The following is a 19711-nucleotide window of genomic DNA, read 5'->3' as shown; positions in this document are numbered from 1 at the left end:
GGATCCACGAGCGGACCCTCGCTTGGACCCCCGCTTCGGGACAGAGTCTTGGGCAACCTGGCATCGTAAGTATACATGATCGCTTCGAGTAGACTTGCGACTGATTCTGGACAATCTAGCTCGAGCAAGTATGCAGCCATCACCTGTCTCGTCGGGAGAACGACCAACCCCGGTTGTTGCTGCACCGCCTGTACCCCAAGAACCTCCCGGTCTTTTCGGCCCTCGCACGCCCCGCACTTCCTATCATGGCCACTAACGCTAATGTTGGTATTGAGAGACCTGCTGCAGTTGACGACATAATGATATCTCACGTTCTGACTTATGACTTGCTTACGAACATTAATATTATATTCAATATTGCTCTGCACGCTGTATCCTGTAGACCATCTCTTTATTTGCTGTATCTTGGAATCAATTGGGGTCTTTTCACTGCCCTGACTGATCACTGAGCGTACGCTCTACGTAGAACGGTCTCGCTATGTTATTGTCTGTCTAGCTGGCCGTCAAGCATGTGAGATCGGGAGCTAGCGGCCCCGCGTCTGATCCATAGTAAAGGCGCTAATGCGGGCTGTCACGCATAACATGAGTCACGGACGCCTATTTGCTCGCCGTGACGCAGGCCGACGCGTGTGCGCTGCAGCTCATACTCCCTTACCTCCTTCGTCATCCGCAGACTACGCCATGCCAGGCGAAATACGAACAGCGAAGCCTTCTGGGCTCAAATCCTACTATCAAGCGAAGATCGAGGCTGCTGAGCTCCTCATAAACCAGAAGACACAGAACCTGCGCCGTCTGGAGGCACAGCGGAATGCTCTGAACGCGCGAGGTATGTTTTATGCGTGCTGTATGTGTCCCGCCGCAATTTACCGATACAATTAGTGCGGCTACTCCGTGAGGAGCTCCAGCTGCTTCACGAACCGGGCAGCTATGTTGGGGAGGTCGTGAAGGCTATGGGCAAGAATAAGGTCCTCGTGAAGGTCCAGCCTGAGGGCAAATACAGTACGTGGTATCACGGCAAAGCGTGTCCCTCTTTGTTAACAGTGCACCAGTTGTTGACACTGACTCCGAGATCAATATCAACCTACTCACTCCATCCCTCCGCGTCGCTCTCCGTTCTGACACCTACACAATACACAAGATTCTGCCTAACAAGGTCGACCCGCTCGTATCGCTCATGATGGTCGAGAAGGTCCCAGATAGCACTTATGAAATGGTCGGCGGTCTCGACAAGCAGATTAAGGAGATTAAGGAGGTCATTGAGCTGCCCGTCAAGCACCCAGAACTCTTCGAATCGCTCGGTATCGCGCAGCCGAAGGGTGTACTCCTGTACGGCCCCCCTGGTACGGGAAAAACGCTGCTCGCACGTGCCGTTGCGCATCACACAGACTGCAAGTTCATCCGTGTCTCTGGTTCGGAACTTGTCCAGAAGTATATTGGTGAGGGCAGTCGGATGGTCCGTGAGCTCTTCGTCATGGCGCGAGAACATGCCCCAAGTATCATCTTCATGGACGAGATCGACTCCATTGGAAGCTCACGAGGAGAAAGCGGCTCGGGCGGCGGCGACTCTGAAGTACAACGGACGATGTTAGAGCTGCTTAACCAGCTTGACGGTTTCGAGCCGTCGAAGAATATCAAGGTCATCATGGCGACTAATCGGATAGGTCAGTTCACAGCTTCTCCTTACAGCTATTTACTGACTTGAGTGGGCAGACATCCTCGACTCCGCTCTTCTGCGACCTGGTCGTATTGACCGCAAGATCGAGTTTCCGCCACCGGGCCCGGAAGCGCGCGTGGCCATTCTTCGTATTCACTCGCGAAAGGTGAGCACGTCGTCTCCTCACGTCCTATGGTCGTGCTGAATTGGCTTAGATGTCCTTGCAACGCGGGATCAACCTTCGCGCTTTGGCAGAAAAGATGGGCCAATGTTCCGGTGCTGAAGTCCGAGGCATCTGTACGGAGGCTGGTATGTACGCATTGCGGGAGCGAAGGCAGCACGTCACACAAGAAGATTTCGAGTTTGCCGTTGCGAAGGTGCGATTGCTCGGTGTCTACCACGCTGTTATATTCACCATATATCTTGACAGGTCCTCAAGAAGAACCAAGAGGGCAATACCTCGGTCAACAAGCTGTTCTCGTAATGTAGGATCGTTCATTGTATTCGTAGATGATGCATATATTTTTGGCGCACGCTTTGTTTCTGTTGGAGACTTGCGACGTTCTCTTGCTGGATCAAAGCGTCCGCCATGGTTTAATTCCTGCTCAGCTGCGCTTCAACTCCACAACAAGTTTGTGGATCGCTTCCTTACGCGACCCCAACGTTCCGCTGGATTCGCTGACACACGGGTGCCTTCACAGCCCCCGGATGGGCGCAGGCGCTTGAAAACTTTTGACAGGTAAATGTGGAAATCCCGAGGCAGCCTCGAGGTTACAAGTGTGGACGACAATGCCTCGAGGCCAGATACGACCGCTCCCAGCCCACACAGGAGGCATATTTACGATTATTTGGACATCAGTAGCGTCTTCCAGAATATTGGATTCGTAGGATTTAAAAGATGGCAGCAGCCTGTTGAGTCGCCTCGCTCACTTTCCCCCTCCTCTTCGCGGTTTCTCTAGTTCCACGATGGGGCCTCTCTGCCCGAATCTCCTTGCGACAGGCGCATGCACGGATACTTCATGCGCCAAGCGACATGATGTCTACGTCTGCGCAGACTGTGGGGTATGCGCCACCAGCGAGAAGATGAAGAACGCACACGTGAACGGCGCTCGGCATCGTAAACGTATACAGGGCGGTTTTAAGCCAGTCCGCTGCCCTCTGTGCGAGACTCTGGTGCCCGGACCTGCAGGTTGGCGTCAGCATGTTGGCGGCAAGAAGCACAGCAAGGTCGCTCGCACGATGGGCGTCTCCGCCAATGTCGATCCCGAGGAGGCCGGCGGCGACGTACGCGGACACACATTCTGTAGCATCTGCGACATATACGTACGACAGGACCTCTGGTCACTTCATCCCCAGTCCAAGGTTCACCAGATAAGGATCAAGTTCGGCGCCATGCGCTCAGCCATGGCGGAAGCAGCGAAGGACAAACATGGCGTCGCAGTATCTGGCGCAGAGGTTGTTGACCTCGGTGTGCTGGACAGCGGCCTCGGAGAATCTCGCAAAGAAATTGTTCTCGATGTTCGTGCCACTGTCCCCACGTCATCTATCATGTTCCTAGAGGCCAAGCTCTCGCCGAGGCGGGTTCAACAGACGATACCGTGAGTTTGAAGTGGAGACTATGCATTACTTGCTTACTACATCTCGACTAGGTTCTCCGTTCGCACGGATGCCATCAACAAGAAGCTTATTTGTGGAAGGGTGGCGACTGTAGTCATCTCCTTTGCTCGCGAACACCTCGGTATCTATGAGGATAGAGTGGAGTTCGTCTTCGAGGACACCAACCTGAGGCAGAAGTTCCTCATCGCCCGACAAGTTCGCGCTGTCGTTGCTGCTCCTGGATATAACGACCTCCAGCCGAAGGCGCCCTTCGTACCCAAGAAGCGGGCTTCTCGGGACCGCGATGCTGACGTGGTTCCGGGAGATCCGCCTCCTGCTCTCGGCGCGATTCGCTACGTCGTACCCCTTCCGCACAATCATCTTACCGATTACTGTCGGAAGATCTTGTCCACCGGCGGCTCCGCAACAAATATTGCCAAGCAGTTCCGAGCAACCCTGCTGCCACAGACCTTCCAAGATGCCACCTACGGGCAACACCTCAAGGCCCTAGTATGGGCCGAGGAGTACAGAAGCGAGTGAGTGATCATTCCCGACTCCATGGACATCTGCAGCTCACAGCTGAATCGTAGGCAAGATCTGCAAGTTTATGACATTGACAGTACGACAATGAACAGGCATAATGCCTTCTACTTGTGAGCCAACCTTATCGCTATAGAGATCATCTACTAAAGCTTGTCACAGTCTCGAAGTCCCTGGATTGGCTGAGAAGCGGCCTAGTGTGCTTGTTGGTAAGCACCACGAGTTTTTGGCCTCATGCCCTGCTAACTTGCTTGTAGGTGATGGCATTCTGGTACAGCCTATCGCCCCCGGTATCGATGAGTCGAAGTGGTTCGAAGGATGCGTTCATGTCGTTCGACAAGTAGAAGTCGGGATGAAGTTTAGTCGTAGCTTCCCCGAGTACTCACCGTCTCAGCTTTATCGCGTGAGATTCACGCTTAACAGGTACCCGCTTCGTCGGCAACACCAAGCCCTCGATTACGCGTTTGCGCCGGCTCGACTGCTTTTCCCAACGATCGAACACATTCGGGTGTCTACCTCCGAACGGACCCCTCCTGCTGTGTACAACCCCCTTATCGCAAATAATCCGCCTCAGCTTCAGGCTATCCGCGCCATTCTGCAGCTGCTGCCTGGTTCGCCGCCGTTCGCTCTCTTCGGACCGTGGGTACTCTCTTCGCTTCAGCACACACATTGACATTGATAATTTTGTGCCGCAGTCCCGGTACTGGGAAGACCGTAACTGTAGTCGAGGCCATTCGTCAGCTGCTGGACAGGGACCCAAATGCGAAGATCCTGGCTTGCGCACCAAGCAACAGCGCCGCCGACATCATTGCTGAGAGGTTGTCCGTTGCACTGGATAAGGACGGGTTGTTCAGGTTCTATGCACCTTGCAGGTACAAGGACCAAGTTCCGCTTGCCTTGCGTGATTACACCTGCACAACAGCGTCGGGTCACTTTACCGCTCCACCCGTCCCGGTTCTCAAGCGCTACCGGGTGATCGTATCGACTTGCGTTTCGGCATCGTTCGCTCACGGCGTCGGCATGTCACAGGGCCACTTTACACACATCTTCGTCGACGAGGCGGGACAAGCGACAGAGCCGGAAGTCATGATCGGCATCAAGACAATGGGCGACAACGACACGAACGTCGTCCTTTCGGGCGACCCGAAGCAACTCGGGCCCATCATTCGCTCGGCTGTCGCTCGCGAATTGGGTCTGGAGAAGAGTTATCTGGAGCGTATGATGGATCGCGACAGTCATCAGCCCGCGCGATGGCAAGGCGTCACGTCAGTTCTTCCCCCCTTCAACTTTCTTACATGCGCTGACGCTTCTTATATAATACTAGTGTCGTGCAGCTGACACAGAACTTCCGATCTCATCCTAGCATCCTCAAATTCCCGAATGAGCAATTCTACGGGAACAGTCTCCAGCCACACGGCGACCTCGCCGTTATCAACTCCTACATCGGCTCGTCCATCTTGGTCAACCCAAAGTTCCCTGTCATATTCCACGCCTTGTCGGGACAGGACGCTCGTGAAGCTTCGTCGCCATCGTTCTTCAATGTTCTTCAAGCTCTACAGGTCAAGAAATATGTAGAGCAGCTCCGTTCTGATCGCCAGGTCCGAATCTGTGAGCTATCGACGTCAATTCCACGGCTGTAAGTGCACTAACTTCGGCATCACTAGCCGACCAGGATATTGCTGTGATTGCGCCATACCACGCCCAAGTTCTGAAGATACGGGCCGCCCTTCGGGGGGTTGCAGACGGTATCAAAGTCGGAAGCGTGGAAGAGCTGCAAGGACAGGTGCGCCACTTGACGCACGCGTTCCGATACCGCAATTAATTCCGCTTCAGGAGCGTCGAGTGATCATCATCTCCACAGTGCGCAGCAGTCGCGAGTTCGTCGAATACGATCTCAAGCACACCCTCGGCTTCCTGGCGAACCCCCGCCGGCTAAACGGTTCGTTGTGGCCTCTCGAATCTTGCTGGCAAACCTGACCTTCTTCCTGCAGTCGCTGTCACCCGGGCGCAGGCGCTGCTCATCGTTATCGGCGATTCGTCCGTCCTCTCGCTCGACCCTTTGTGGCGGAAATTCCTCAACTACATCTATAACGAGGGCGGCTGGCGGGGCGATGACCCTATCTGGGACACCTGTGCTCCCGTCGATGAAGATGGAGGGTACGACGCCCAGGTTAGAGAAGCTGCCGCTGCAGACATGAATGACTTCATGCGTCGAATGGAGTCGCTTACCCTGCAGGGTCTCAACGGCATCGACTCGGAGTCCGACGGCGAGGAGAACGTCGACCGGCCGTGGCGCGAGGTGGAGTAATTTGTGCCGACTATCTTTTGCTAGTATCTTTGATCATCTTTATGTGCTGTACCGAGTAGTTACGTCTTGAAATTGCTTACCTAACAGAACGCCAGAACGTCAGCATTCTCCACAAGCTTCCAGACCGATTACCGCAAAGGGCAGGCAGCGACTTGGTGGCGCTCGCCGTCTGATCCGCCAGAGATATAACATCTCATCATCGAGCTGGGATGCGTGGAGTCTACGGAACAAGGAAGCTCGTTTCACATAAAAAATAAAGTATCAGGTAACTGCGCTGACGAGTACGCGGAGTGAAGTGGTATATTTCGATGCGACAGAATTGAGGGGAAGCGTCATGACAGCCCACTATCGGATCCACGCCTGATACTGCGGAGGGGTGTCGGTAGCCAGCCGTTTGGTTTTCCGTTCCTGTTGGCACCGGTGGAGAGGCCAACTTTTCGTATTTGATTAAGCCTGTTTAACGCACGTGAGCAGGGCGATAGTCAAACGGCAGTCGCGTCAAGCGTACCTGGTCAGTCCCCTCCAAGAGAAGACGGCGGCGATTAACATGGACACGCCTGACATTATGACGAAGGCGTATTCGCTCTCCTCGATGTGGCTCCTCAACTGCCGGGGAGAGTCAGTACTACCGAGGAGAAAGTCGGTCACATAGACTTACGTTCATACCAAACAAGCCAGCCACCAACGTCCCGACGCCGATTCCCATCGTGACGATGGAAACCTAACGACAACAGGAACATCAGCATGTGATCAAGCCAGCGGCCGAAAAGCTTCTACATACTCTTAGGTCGAGAGCGAGAAGGGCGTTTCTATTAGAGTCCAGGATAAGCTCGACAATCTCTTGCGTCGATTGCACGTTACTCTATTATTCTGTAAGCTACGGGGTGCAATGTGAGTGCTGGATCCTTACGTGAATGTTTTCCGCTTCGTTGACAATTTCTTCCACTTGTTTGGCGAAGGACTCTAGGAGCATCTCCAATTCCTCGTGGTCGTTGAGTAATCTGGGCTGACCATTTCTCTTGTCGGTGAGATACATGGCTGCCAAGTCTTCGTCTGTGGGACGCAATCGCACATAATCAGCTATGATCTCAATAGCGTGTCGCTGACACTCACCTTGCTCCAAAACTTCCTCAAGGGCTTCTTGAACCTAGTCCGCCAGTTAATTGCATGGTAGCGCTCTTAAAATGCGTACTCGCCAGCTTAGCTCGGTTCTGGAAGCTGGTAAGTCTTCTGGAGTAATGGAGCAAACGTTTGAATTTGTCACGGTCGATATCATCCTCTAGCTCTGCTAGGAGACCACCGACCAGATTACGTATGAAGACCATCTCGGCCTCCAAGGCGCTCAGGACCGAAAGGAGAATAGATTCCAGGGCACTATTGAAGGGAGCACCTGACGTTAATAATGCGTGCGAGAGCGCAGGGAGCGGAAACACGTACCGGAATTCATATGGTGGACCTTGGCTTTTTGCTCGCAGATTGTGCTACGGGTACGACAGTCAGCCTGGAGCGGTCCGAGACGGACAATCAATTTACCTCAAGATGATACAGGAACACGGAGTGCAACCTGGAATCAGCCGAACCATACGTATCGAATAGGACGGCGGCATCCGCTTTGACGAGAGCACGAATATGTAACATGTTCACCTGCGTGGCAGGGTTAGCCGAGACCTCGACCAACGTGCGTTGAAGGATTACGAACCAGGATGGCCTCTTTCCGCACTAGGATGGTGGGAACGAGGTTGGGTATCCTAGAGTCAATCTTTCGTAGATCACGCGGCTACGGGCTGACATGTGAGCCCGTGGCGCGGCTGGAGAGTGGGAACCGAAGCTCACGTTCAAACGATGTTCGGAACATAGGTCCAGCTTTTTGAACTGTCCGGAAATTGTTTTTACATTGCCTAACATTCAGACATTAGGCGGAGCGAATGAGAGTTCGCCAGCGAGAATAGTTCACCTTCCGCGTCGAGGATGGTGCCTGTAACAAGGAAGATGTGCATCAATCAGCCGACCAGGACGGGTTGTACACCGGGAACCGGAGCTTACAGCGCAGCATGAGATCCGTGGGCTGCCTGCCCTTCATCGCTTTCTCCAAGATGGCGATCTTCGCCGCCTCCTCTTGGTTGTCAATGGGGCCGTCGAACTGGTCAGCCTGCTTGGTACCGAACTTGGGTATCCACGACATGTACCGAAGGCCGAGCCAGTTGGTGAACCAAGCCGGTCTGTGTGCCATATGTCGCCATGTAGAACGTAATCGTATTCCCTGGTGACCTCGGGAGTAGAGAGACGTGGAGACCGGGCTACGTCTCGCTTGCGGCAGTACGAGAGGTCGGCAGTAAGTTCCGAACAGAGAGCGTGGAAGTGTCATTACATGGCTTGCAGGCAGCTTGCTCCACGACGAGACAAGCATGCACGCTGCTCGCCAGCCTGGGGATGTTGCCGTCGCCGTCGACGATGAGAGCAGGATGAGCGTCGGAGCCAAGCCTGGGGACGACCTGCGCGCGCAATTCGCCCGACGAAAGTGTTCGCCGCAAGCGCCCGCATAGGCGCAAAATCCACGTGGCGGATCAACTGCCGTTTCCGGCCCTTGCGGTGATGGTCTGCGTGCCGCGTTCGCCTCGAGTCCAGCACCAGTCTCACAACCTCAGATGACCCGTGATCCACACCGGACGGCGGCCAGCAACCACACTCACACTGTTCGCGGTTGATATGTTTCAAAAAATTGGCCGCTGGAAGGGCTTGGCCCTTCAAAGAGCGGCCAAGTCACCGCTGCCAGTGGGCCTAATCCGACCCAACGGGCGCACACACAGCTGCGAGGCTGCCAACGTCCTCGGCATGTGGTTGTGGCCTTTGAATAAAGTCTGTGCTCGCAGAGGATCCATGGTATTTCTCCGCCATCCCAGACATCTGTGTATCTCCTCTCACCATGTGACCTCCTGCCCCAGTTCTTCATTGATTTGCGGTCTCAATCTGGGAGAACGTGCTGTCGGTGATCTCTGCCTTCGATATGCCTATAGGAACGCGCTCTAGGTCCTGTAGTCGCTCGGCAAGCACTCCTCAGGCGCCGTCCCATCTTCGGCTATGGCCTCGATGGCACTCTCCCGCTCCTACCTCCCACTCTTTCCTAAATTTGCGTCATGATGGGTGCCACCGTATGCCTTGTGCACTAGGCTGCTGTTATCTGCTCACTAACAACCACCATGGCACACGAAACGCGCCGCCTGCTTGAGGCAGCAGCAGTGCTGCATTCGCTGCTCCTCGCAGCTGGCATCCCTCATGCCTTCCACGGCGACTTCGTTGTCGCAGTTCTTGCCAATGCTCCGCATTGTAATGTAGGCTTTGTGACTTTTTGCATTAAAAACTGAACCGATCGGTACCTCAGGAGATTTTCTGCGTCGTCGAAGGCGGTAGCTCACACCCATTCCGCCGCGTCCGGCAAGCATGCGCATCGAGTGAGGACATGACAACCCGGTCGTCTCCTTGGACAAATCGGTAAGCCTCTTTCCTGAGTATTTGCACGCTCGCTTATGATTCGCTGCAGCCTACATGCCACGTATAGTCGACTTATTCCCTCAGTTGACGTGAGTACTTTCAATATTTTCTACGTCGCAGAACGTGTTGCTGAACGTCATGCAGATAGAGATTCTTCCTGCGGGAGAAGAAGGACCCAGACGCCTTGATCAAACCACCGTGATGATGCTTGCCGGCATACCCGTTTTGACCTATGCTGAATTCATCAGAGCCAAGCTGAAGGCCTGGATTATGTACGTACACGCCAGATGGCCATCGGCTGCACTGACTTGTCACGGAGCAGTCGTCGAGCCGAACACGATGCGGAAGATATTACCTTCGTGATGACAAGGTATTGGAGCGAGATGGATATTAACCGCATTCCAGAGCAAGATATGCGCGAATTTGTCCGTCACCGCCCGGCTGCGGCGGCACCATGGTCACAGCTCAAGAAGAAATACGGACTGCAAGTCATGCACTTGTTTTCTGGGTATGCCCGACTGACATACGCGCCCACAGAAGGTCGTAAAAACAAAGTAGGAGATATCGCACTCGGACCGCCTCATGTTTGCTCAGACAGGACAAAAGCGCCGCCTTTCGCTGCGCAACCCCGCAATCTTTCACATGTACAATTTCCCCGGGACCTTGGACCTTCTCCGCAACCAATTGCTCACGTTCTGTGCCACTATTCGCTCATCCATAATACATATCCTTCCCTTCACGCGCTTGTTTCGAGGGTGAATTCTTACACTTTCGGCAACATACGGTTTCGGGGTATCAAATCGTCAGGCAGTTCGGGTTCGATAGCCGAACCTGCCATTACGGGGGCGACTTGCCCTTCGTATCTGGGCGCAATCAGGCACGAGGTGAGGGTGCCTTCTCGGAGGGGCTATTAACTTGCCTTAAAGCTGGTCTATCCGTTCCCGTAGCGCCCATAACTTCCGAGACGTTTGGCTTTTTGAATAGTGCCCCATGGGAGGTAAGGTAAACAGTAGTATTGTATTTAATAGCTTGTTTGACACTCGAACACCGATATATTGCTCCTAACGGCACAGCCGCTCCAGACCAATGAGCAGTGCTCTGCGGCTACGAAGCTGGTGACCACAGCGCCTCGGGAACGGTGTGCGCCCCGACCATCTGATAACGTGAATCTCGTCCGGACTATCGAGGTTTACGACACCGATGAAACGGAAGATGCCAATGTTAGTACTGAGAAACTGTGTTCGGACGTCACGAGTCGCCTTGCTGAGCACGCAGCCATGATATGCTATTGAACGAGACGCCAGATAACAAAGCGTGAGACAGGTGAATTGAACGATTGTACAGGGTCAGTGCCATCGCATTCGACATTCGCTACGATACAATGATCCTTCCCTTGTGTGACTACAGCCGGCAATCCAGTCTGCACTCTCCGGCATGTCGTGCTTGTGACTCCTCGGTCTCGCAATCTCACGCAAGCTTGAGCTCTTTCGGGTCATAAATCGGCAAGCCGCAGGCGAAGTTCTCGCAAAGCCTGACATTCGGCCTCGCATTCGCCGAGTCGTCCATCAACGCCCGCAGCGTACCATTCAGCTTCGCGAGCTCCCGCGGCGGTCGCTGGGGATCGAGGTGGATCAGCACTCTGCTGGGGACAAAGGTGTGCCGGATGGCATGCAGGAACCGCGTCGTGTCCGAGTTGCTCGCTTCGCCGGAGACGATGAACTGCGCACAAAGAGAGTTAGCCTGTCCGCGGCGCAGATCGGTCACGCGACACACACCTGTCTGTAGCCACGCTGCGCCGTCAGAGCCGCGCTGACCATGGTCGCCAACGCGAAGGGGGCGTGTTCGAGCAGCTGGGAGTTGGATCGGAGGATGCTCTGGGCCTTTTCCCGGTACTCTCCGTGACGGTCCTCGGCGAAGTGTGCGAGCCGATTCAGGTTGTACAGCGTGACAGACACCGCGCTTGGTTCGGCACCATCCTGCAGGACGTTAGCTATCAAGCGTTTTCTGTGCGGACCACATTTTGGCGACCGCACCTGAGCATCCTTCATGCGGACTAGAATGTGCGGATCGGGCGCCGAAGCGAAGTACCCGCCGCCCTCCGTGTCGTGGAAAAGTTCGTCCTGTTTCTCTTGAAGACGGATGGCCCATGTCACGTATTCTTCCTTGCCACTTGCCTCGTATAGATCAAGCAGGCCTTGGATCAAGAAGGCATAGTCGTCGGCTTGGCCGGTTGGGCCCGGCCCCTGACGATAGCTGCGCCGCAGCTCGCCTGTCTTCTCGTCGTAGAGCTCTTTCTTGATGAATGCAGCCGAGTCTTCGGCGAGCTTCAGAGCGTTGGCGGCCTGCCCTTCCAGCACTTCAGACGCCTTCGCAAGTCCGGAGAGCTATGAGAGATCGTATCAAGTCAGCATCCGAACAGACGAATTACAACTTGATGTGGGCAGAGTACCATTAACCCGTTCCAACAAGTGAGAATCTTATCGTCAAGATGCGGCCTGGGCCTGTTCTCGTCTCGATACCGCTTGAGATGGGCCAAACATTGGTCCAAAGTGACTTGCACCTGTTCGGCTGGAATTCCGAATTTGCGAGCGGTGTCCTCTACCGTATGTGCGGTATAGAGAACGTTCTGGCCACTGGACTTAAAACTCGGCTTATGCACAGCGAGAGTTTGAACGCACCTGTCCCTTGAGCTCACCCTGTACGTCGTGTTTAGGGTCGCAGTTGCCATTACTTTTGACTCCATAATGAAATTTGAACACATCCGAGTTGTCACCGAGCAGTTCGTCCAGTTGCGCAGACGTCCAAACGTAGAAAGCGCCTTCTTTCTTGATCGTGCTGTCGCTCGACGGGAGGGAATCCGCGTCTTCCGCACTGTAGAATGCGCCCTCGGAGTTGCGCAAGTCTCGCGAGACGTAAATGATGATGTCATTTGCCATGGCTTCCAGAGTCTTGCACTCGACGGAATCGATCGGTAGAAGCTGGGCCAGCTCCAGGGCAGATGAAAGAAGCTGGGCTTCGTCGTACCTGATAACGCAGGTAGTGGGTGAATACCCAGTACGTGGAACGTAGAACAAAGCTTACAGCATTTTTTCGACTATTGCAGTTCGACTTAGTGGATCGCGTCACCACAATTAGAAGTGAGGAGCACGCACAGTGTGGGACATGCCAATGGTCGTCGACAGAATATCTTGAGAAGCCGCCTCCCACAACATCTCGAATCCCTCCATTGTAAATCTTAACCATAGTTTGCACGGCCATATCCCGAGCTTTTAACGCCTCGCTCTTGAGCTTTTCGTCTCCGATGTTCAGAGCTGCCAACCGAGCAAGGAAGTGGGTGGTCTGTGATGGAGACGGAAATTTTGGTGCTCCACCGAAACCGCCATGGACACTGTCGTACAACCGTTCCAATCGTTTGTATACTTGGCCCGCCAATTTCGGGATGTCGAGCTGTTTCTCGATGGGCGCCATCTATCATGATCGTGGAAAGTGAGCATCAGTCAGGAGACCCTGTGAGCATATACTTGCATTCGAGCTGCTCTTCAGCTGTTCGATGATGCCCTTGCCACTCTCTACAAGCCGTTCACGATCTTCTTCCCAGCTGTATACCTTTGTTAAATTTTTACGTTTCCCACCAATACACACCACGTACAAATTGGCCAGTTTCTCAAGGGCCTGCCTGAATTGGCCCTTTGGGAAATATGTACCCGCGAAGAAAGGATGCAAATCCGGGGTGAGCCCTGCAGTAATGTTCACGACTTCTGACTCTCACAGAAAACACCACTTACAAACAGACATGGGCCAGCCGCCACCGCCAGACGTGGCTTGTAAGAAAGTCATGTACAAACGATCCACGTCAGGTCGTTCTTCTCGGTCGACCTGTGTGGAGTAGACCCATCAGTACTTCTCAAATGCAATGCCATACTCGTTCAAAATCATACCTTGACGTTCACATAGCGCTCGTTCATAAGCTTCGCCGTCACTTCGTCCTCGAAGCTCTCGTGGGCGAGAACATGACACCCTATCGAACACGTCAAAGTATCAACAGAGACTACGACAGATTCTACGCACAGTGACATGCCGAATATCCGACAGACAGGAATATGGGCTTGTCCTCACGTTTGGCCTTCTCGAAGGCTTCTGGTCCCCATTCGTACCAGTCAACCTACATATTCAATTGAACAACGCGCTCAAACCCTCTACGGAAATACAACGCACTGGATTTTCCGCATGTTGCAAGAGATATGGGCTCTTTGCTTTGGCCAACCGGTTCGGGTGGTGGCTTCCGCCATGGCCGGTCGCATTCACATTCGAGCTCATCATCCGAAGCCTCTGAAATGGGACAGAAGGAAGAAATTTACCAGCGGAATGCCCACGCACAATGTATCGAGGTTTAACAATTGCTCTCAGGGAGAAAGTCTTGAGCGGACTGCGTGCAAGGTACATGGCGTGGTATAAGTACGGTGTCTGGATCGGGAATGCCATCATTCCGATCAGCGATAGAACCTAACCCTATGCTAAGGTTCATAAGGTAAAGTTGAACACGCTGGATTCATACGTGTCCTGATGTGTCCCTCACTTTCTGGCCGCTTCCAGTCCCACAGCCCAAGAGTTATCTGGCTCGAGACGTTCTAAACCTCTGCACACTGTCCTTCTCTTCTCTATCGTCAGTGTATCTTCCGCAACAATGTCGTTCATGGACGAAATTCGTAAGATACCACCCGTAACGCGGTTCCTGTGCGGGTCGTCTCTTGCAGTTTCGCTGCCAGTGATGCTGCAGCTCGTTTCTCCATACAAAGTCATATTCGTGAAGGAGTTGGTGACGCGGAGATTCGAGGTGTGTTTGCACGCCCTTCTTGGGGAGAATATGCTCCTGACTGTATGTGAAGGTCTGGAGAGTATTCACTAGCTTCTTCCTGGGAGGTATGCAGCTTGCCGACATAGGGTGCAACTCTTGCTAAGATTGATTTCAGGCTCCGGACTGAACTATCTATTTGACTTTATCATGCTCTAGTACGTGTTCCGTCATCGGCATCGTTAGATATGATTATGACCTCTCAGCTCAGCCGAGGCTCTGATCAGTTAGAGTCTTCGGTAACCTATCAAGCCCGCTCATCAGACTACGGGTGGCAGCTGCTAGCTGCGTCTGTAGCCATTCTCGTACGTATACTACATATGTCCGTCTCCCTTGTGTTCTGAAACGCTGCGCAGACTATGAATATTCCCCTCGGCACCTTCGTGCATACACGCCCATTACTTGTGTGCCTCACTTATCTTTCCTCACGCCTTGCACCTGCGGGCACGAAGACCTCGCTGTTTGGTCTCATCACCATCCCAGTCGTCTACTTCCCTTATGCGCTCATCGCCCTCGATCTGATCATGGCTGGTCCGCAGGCGGCTGCCGCAAGCGTGACCGGAGCCGTGGTTGGACACATATGGTGGTGGGGCGTTCACGATACTCGTGCATTGCGCTCGTGGGCTACTGCGCCTACTTGGTTCAGGAATCTGGTCGATGGACCTGGACAGCCGGGTGGGAGCGCAACTGGTGGAAGCAGTGGTGTACATGTTATTCCTCCTAGGAGGCGTGATGAGCCTGTAGCCACTTCGACTGGTTACAGGTGGGGTACCGGTCAGAGGCTAGGTAACGACTAATGTGTTCTCTACTCCTTTGCGTGCGCACTTCTGTAACAAGAGCATAGCACTTTCTGGTCTCGTATTGCGTAACGGCTCGTAGGGCCTTTGAAAATATACACTCCAAAGTTCGGATGTGCAGCTACCTCCCGAAAACGGACTTCTCAACCGTTCTGAAGCACAAGTACAGAATAAATGCAACACCCGACCCAGCGAGAATCCCAATGTCACCTGTGCCTAAGTTTGCAATCGGGCCGGTGTACCAGGCCTGTGACATGCAGGGTATAATTACACCGAAAGCACACAGGAAGGCTAGCAGCGCAGCAAGGCCTGGTGGCAGACGAGACGAACGGTTCCAGATCTCAAGATTATAGGGCTCGTAGCTGCCGCGGCGGAAGACGAAGTGCTCGGTGAGGATGGTGACAGCGAAGACACAGGACCAGTAGCCGATGATATCTGTCTTCGTTCTCAGCGAAAGACACGGATGACGAAGAGATAGCCAAACTCACTTAGAATATCTACGAAGGTATCATAGAAGTGAGTGGCCCCCACGATGGCAACAGGAATTAATCTAGCAACGAACTTGTCACTAGTTGTCCGATGCGCGAAGATGAGCTAAGGGGACCCACATCCCTTCCGAGACGACGACATACACCCATCTCGGAATCTTCGCAAACATCCCGGCTATAGTCATAAAGCTGCTGGCAAAGGTGTACATCGTGGGCGCGCATGCGCTGGGGATCGACAGGGCCAGTAGCACAGTAAGGAACTTGCCGAAGCCACCCAGAGGAGAGAGAACGGCTTGGATGAGGCCGCCGACGCTGTTGCCATTGTCAAATCCAGCTTCCCAAGACGGTACTGGGATCGCGGACGCCGCGAAGATTGCACCAATGTAGTGAGCAGTCAACTGCTCTTAACTGTTAGATAAAATGGGGGCATGGCAGACGAGTACGCACGCTAGCTGTAAAGAAGCCCAGATACGTATAGACGAATATTCGCTTGCTGTGCGGCATCGTATGAGCTCTTGAAGAAATCGTACTATGAAATGCTGTGCTATATACAGTACCTTGAGGCCTTTTGATTGTGATATACTCCATAGTCCGGGGTCATTGTGCACCAGCTGATGACACTGGACGCGGTTGTCGTCGCGAAAGTGATGATGGACGATGCGGTGACGGGCCCGGTAGCGGGAGCGTTGGTCAAATGTCTGCCACCAACACCGAGCATGATGGCGAAGGTGATAACGTTCGGTATCCATGCAACACTTTCGTACCAGTGGATCACCCGATAGCCGCAGAAAGTCACCTGAGAATCATTATGGTCAATTCGATGGAGTGGGGTATCAGGAAGAAATGCGCACTGCAAGAGAGATCAGCCCAATGATGACGATGCCTAGGGTATCATTCAAATGGTCTGAGACACTCGCGAGGGTCTGCCCTCCGATGATACAATTCAGGATTAGGAAGCCCTGCATCGAGAATACGTTTAATGCTGCGGGAAGCATCGCCGGATAGTACCTAGAAGTACAGTCAATGAATGCAAGAAGCCGAAGAAAATCACCCACCCCCAAGAGTATCGCGCCTGCACCATCGAACGCATACCGAGTTTAGGGCCGAACACCGCGAAGTACGCGGGGACAGCGCACGCACTATTTGTTTCATGTTCAGAATCAAAATATGAAGCAGGGCATGTACGCAGATACATACATTATGTCAACAACTAGTAGAGTGATCAGTGACTGCTTCACACCGAGGCCGAAGAACGCTGGCCCAGCGCTACCGGTGCCCAGCCTGAATAAGAGGACAGAACATTGAACAACCTCACTTCTGTATATTTACGCATGTCTGCGTACCCTAAGACGTTCATATTCGCGGAGAACCACACAAAGAACATCTGGAACAGCCGATTATCTGTCCGGGACTCCGCAGGTATCGGGTCAATTCTGACGGTCTCATAAATTCGGGGGAGAATATGCAAAAGAAAGATCGCTACTCGCACCCAGTCGTCTCGACACCATACCGGGTGAGGAGATATGTCATCCCCTCGAACAGAGAGAAAGTGCTTGCTCGAGGTTTGGCCGCATCGTCTACCGGATCCGATCCCGGTGGAATTTTGTCCAGCGCTGGCACCCAGATCTTCTCCTCGTCGTGCACATCCGTACGGACTGCGTTCTTGTCGTTATGCATCGCTTATCCCTAGGAGATACGCGACCTGAGTTCTGCTGGAATAGTGGGAGTAAGAGCCGGCCGCAGGAAGATTGGATTCATGGTGCGGCATAAATACGTCCCGTCTGCGTCACGTGGGATAAGAGGAGTCAGCAAAGAAAAAAGTCGAACGTGGACTTTGCATGATGAACCCTTGAGATCATTCGCGGGCTCACAGGAGCACCGATAGGTGGCGCACACCTGACGCTATCTCCGATGGATTGCTTCCGACTGATGGCAGAGGCGAAAGGGTTTGATCGGCTGGCGTCCTAGCTAAAGCCAGCCTTATCTACCTAAGCTAGACTACTCGTCAACAGCGGCGCGACGGCGAACGGTATCGTGTTCGGATATTACCTGTTGTCGACATGAATGCAATTAGCGAACAGTACGCGTAGCATGAGAGGTGCTTCTCGCAAGGCATCGGCAAGGCTCACCTTCCGGAATTGGTCAGGATCCCATTTTACATCTGCCTTTTCCACCTCCTTTTGAGGTAGCCACCATTCCAAAAACGCGAAGAACAGACAGTCCACCAGTAAGATAATGGTAACGATAGGGCCAAAGTAGCGACCAAGACTCATATTTCTACTCGACTTGCATTCAGAGTCACAGCCTCACTGAGCTCGCTTGCAGCGTACCTGTCGACCCTTGTCCAAAAATCGTGGGGCTCGGTTGCCATCGCATCGGCATAGACGCGTTCAGTCCGCTCCGTAACGTCTTCCCAGCTGTAAAAGCCCCTGGCACGCTCATGCGCTTTTAGTGGGGAATGGGATCCCGAAAGAACATGCCGAATAGCGTGGGATGTCGCGCGGATCAGCTCTGTTGTGCACATAGTTCAGCATTGCCCAGATACAAGAGACTCAAACATAAGCGTACCATCTTCCTCTGGCGCAGCGAACATAATCATTCCCTCTTCGCCGTAGGCCCTGTCTTCGCGATCCTCCAATTCCACAATCTTACGTTTCATGTCTCCAAGAGGTAGAACCTCAGGTACACCGCCAACTCGAGTACTCACGACGTACAAGCCTGCACACGCCGCTTCCAAGATGGCAATACCGAAGGATTCGGTCAGCGACGTGTTCAGGAATATATGGCCCTGAGTTAATACCTAACATACCATAGATCAGCTGTCGGCGATATAACTTCAGACGCTGTGACGGCATACATTTCCAACGTTGGTTGGCTTGATACTACCAAGAAGCTCGATTCTGTCTTGAAGCGAATGCTTCTCTCGCATTTGAAGGAGATCAATCATTTTCGGACCATCACCACCTGACGAAGATATAAGCAAGCAAGAAGTGTAGACATGCAGAGCTCACAAACCAACAAGAAACCTAACGTTGGGGAATAGTTTACAAATGCGAGGTGCGACCGCGACAAGGAGGTCGACACCCTTGCGATATGCCAGGCGCGAGACAACGACGATGGTGACTGCATTGCTGATCAGTCGATCTTGTGCATCTCATATTCTAGATGTCTACTTACTGATATCCTTCGGTAACTCTTGCTCGGCAGGCTTAAACTGGTCTGCAACGATCGCGTTTGGGATGACATACGTCGTTTCCGGCAGCAGCCTCGCGCGCAGTACGGTGTTCTCGCGTCCGGTGTGCGACACACATATTACCCTATCTACATTGCGTAACGCTGCCTCGAGCAACTTGTTCGTCAGAATTGACGCAGCGTCGTCAAACCCGAACAGGCTGTGATCCGTGAACACCGTTCGCACGCCCATGTGATGAGCGTGTAGAATACCTTCGTGGGCCATACTCGAGAGAGATGCATGAGCGTGTATAAGTTGTACACTCTCCCTTATTATGATAGTTCGGAAGTATGGGAGGCAGCAGAGGAAATTTGGCAGCGTGGCGGAGGATGCGATTGTCCGCAGAGGTATGTGGTATACCTTGAGGCCAGGCACTAGCCAGCGTATGCCCACTCGGGATGGCGGGTGAGAGTGAGTTATCACTATAACCTGCATATATTAGGAAGATTGCTCAGGAGTTCGATGGGGTGCATACTTTGTGACCGCGTCGGATGAGATTTGCGGACAGCATGTAGACGTGATTCTCCACCCCTCCAACATTTGGGTGGAAGAAATCGCACACCATTCTACATCTCCAACCATGAGTCTTGTGGGTAGCTATAGTATCTATGAATCACGTACGCTATGGTGAGACGTTCCATTGTACAAGTAAACTTATGACATGGTTGTCCTGGGCTAACTATCCCGGTGAGCGCCAACAGCGCTCGGAGGGAACGGGGTCTGGATAGTGTTAACGCTTTGCATGTATTGGGGTC

At 53.2% G+C, this 19711-nt stretch overlaps 8 protein-coding genes across 8 annotated transcripts; 4 read left to right on the top strand and 4 right to left on the bottom strand.

The window, feature by feature from the left end:
• The first annotated feature begins 107 nt into the window (after positions 1-107).
• Positions 108-474, top strand: PHACADRAFT_254407 (uncharacterized protein). Its single transcript, XM_007394741.1, has one exon. It carries the CDS (start codon positions 246-248, stop codon positions 447-449), a length of 204 nt encoding a protein of 67 aa, XP_007394803.1. The 5' UTR covers positions 108-245; the 3' UTR covers positions 450-474.
• A 165-nt stretch (positions 475-639) lies between these two features.
• PHACADRAFT_119097 (uncharacterized protein) lies at positions 640-2259 on the top strand. The gene is made up of 6 exons (XM_007394740.1): positions 640-826; positions 880-999; positions 1050-1661; positions 1711-1820; positions 1870-2031; positions 2085-2259. The coding sequence occupies exons 1-6, from the start codon at positions 682-684 to the stop codon at positions 2136-2138; spliced, it is 1203 nt and encodes a 400-aa protein (XP_007394802.1). The 5' UTR covers positions 640-681; the 3' UTR covers positions 2139-2259.
• Positions 2260-2737: 478 nt separating this feature from the next.
• PHACADRAFT_142039 (uncharacterized protein) lies at positions 2738-6573 on the top strand (the record flags this gene model as incomplete). The annotated part of the gene is made up of 10 exons (XM_007394739.1): positions 2738-3252; positions 3304-3786; positions 3841-3903; positions 3953-3999; positions 4048-4429; positions 4486-5055; positions 5115-5398; positions 5455-5573; positions 5624-5729; positions 5782-6573. The coding sequence occupies 10 exons, from the start codon at positions 2738-2740 to the stop codon at positions 6096-6098; spliced, it is 2886 nt and encodes a 961-aa protein (XP_007394801.1). The 3' UTR covers positions 6099-6573.
• Positions 6574-6596: 23 nt separating this feature from the next.
• On the bottom strand, positions 6597-8003 carry PHACADRAFT_93070 (uncharacterized protein; the record flags this gene model as incomplete). Its single annotated transcript, XM_007394738.1, has 9 exons — positions 6597-6704; positions 6757-6819; positions 6880-6960; positions 7009-7178; positions 7291-7472; positions 7536-7579; positions 7632-7742; positions 7798-7875; positions 7932-8003. 9 exons carry the CDS (start codon positions 8001-8003, stop codon positions 6597-6599), a joined length of 909 nt encoding a protein of 302 aa, XP_007394800.1.
• A 1179-nt stretch (positions 8004-9182) lies between these two features.
• Positions 9183-10265, top strand: PHACADRAFT_254401 (uncharacterized protein). Its single transcript, XM_007394737.1, has 6 exons — positions 9183-9427; positions 9478-9587; positions 9637-9676; positions 9732-9859; positions 9910-10071; positions 10125-10265. Exons 1-6 carry the CDS (start codon positions 9296-9298, stop codon positions 10132-10134), a joined length of 582 nt encoding a protein of 193 aa, XP_007394799.1. The 5' UTR covers positions 9183-9295; the 3' UTR covers positions 10135-10265.
• A 789-nt stretch (positions 10266-11054) lies between these two features.
• Positions 11055-13904, bottom strand: PHACADRAFT_92450 (uncharacterized protein; the record flags this gene model as incomplete). Its single annotated transcript, XM_007394736.1, has 13 exons — positions 11055-11306; positions 11363-11563; positions 11621-11971; positions 12037-12213; positions 12266-12611; positions 12669-12681; positions 12740-13006; positions 13094-13185; positions 13237-13324; positions 13373-13463; positions 13526-13605; positions 13656-13749; positions 13803-13904. 13 exons carry the CDS (start codon positions 13902-13904, stop codon positions 11055-11057), a joined length of 2154 nt encoding a protein of 717 aa, XP_007394798.1.
• A 535-nt stretch (positions 13905-14439) lies between these two features.
• On the bottom strand, positions 14440-17177 carry PHACADRAFT_142025 (uncharacterized protein). Its single transcript, XM_007394735.1, has 9 exons — positions 17068-17177; positions 16910-17005; positions 16780-16863; positions 16576-16732; positions 16282-16520; positions 16172-16217; positions 15845-16122; positions 15725-15786; positions 14440-15671 (listed from the first exon to the last, which is right to left on the bottom strand). Exons 1-9 carry the CDS (start codon positions 17106-17108, stop codon positions 15358-15360), a joined length of 1317 nt encoding a protein of 438 aa, XP_007394797.1. The 5' UTR covers positions 17109-17177; the 3' UTR covers positions 14440-15357.
• Position 17178: 1 nt separating this feature from the next.
• PHACADRAFT_119076 (glycosyltransferase family 4 protein) lies at positions 17179-19654 on the bottom strand. Its single transcript, XM_007394734.1, has 9 exons — positions 19432-19654; positions 18919-19385; positions 18740-18855; positions 18582-18688; positions 18377-18524; positions 18293-18328; positions 18055-18235; positions 17854-18001; positions 17179-17773 (listed from the first exon to the last, which is right to left on the bottom strand). The coding sequence occupies exons 1-9, from the start codon at positions 19519-19521 to the stop codon at positions 17723-17725; spliced, it is 1344 nt and encodes a 447-aa protein (XP_007394796.1). The 5' UTR covers positions 19522-19654; the 3' UTR covers positions 17179-17722.
• Between the last annotated feature and the right edge of the window lie 57 nt (positions 19655-19711).

Source organism: Phanerochaete carnosa, assembly GCF_000300595.1.
Source record: "Phanerochaete carnosa HHB-10118-sp unplaced genomic scaffold PHACAscaffold_4, whole genome shotgun sequence".
Lineage (NCBI taxonomy): Eukaryota > Fungi > Basidiomycota > Agaricomycetes > Polyporales > Phanerochaetaceae > Phanerochaete > Phanerochaete carnosa.
This window is presented reverse-complemented; position numbering and strand designations above follow the sequence as displayed.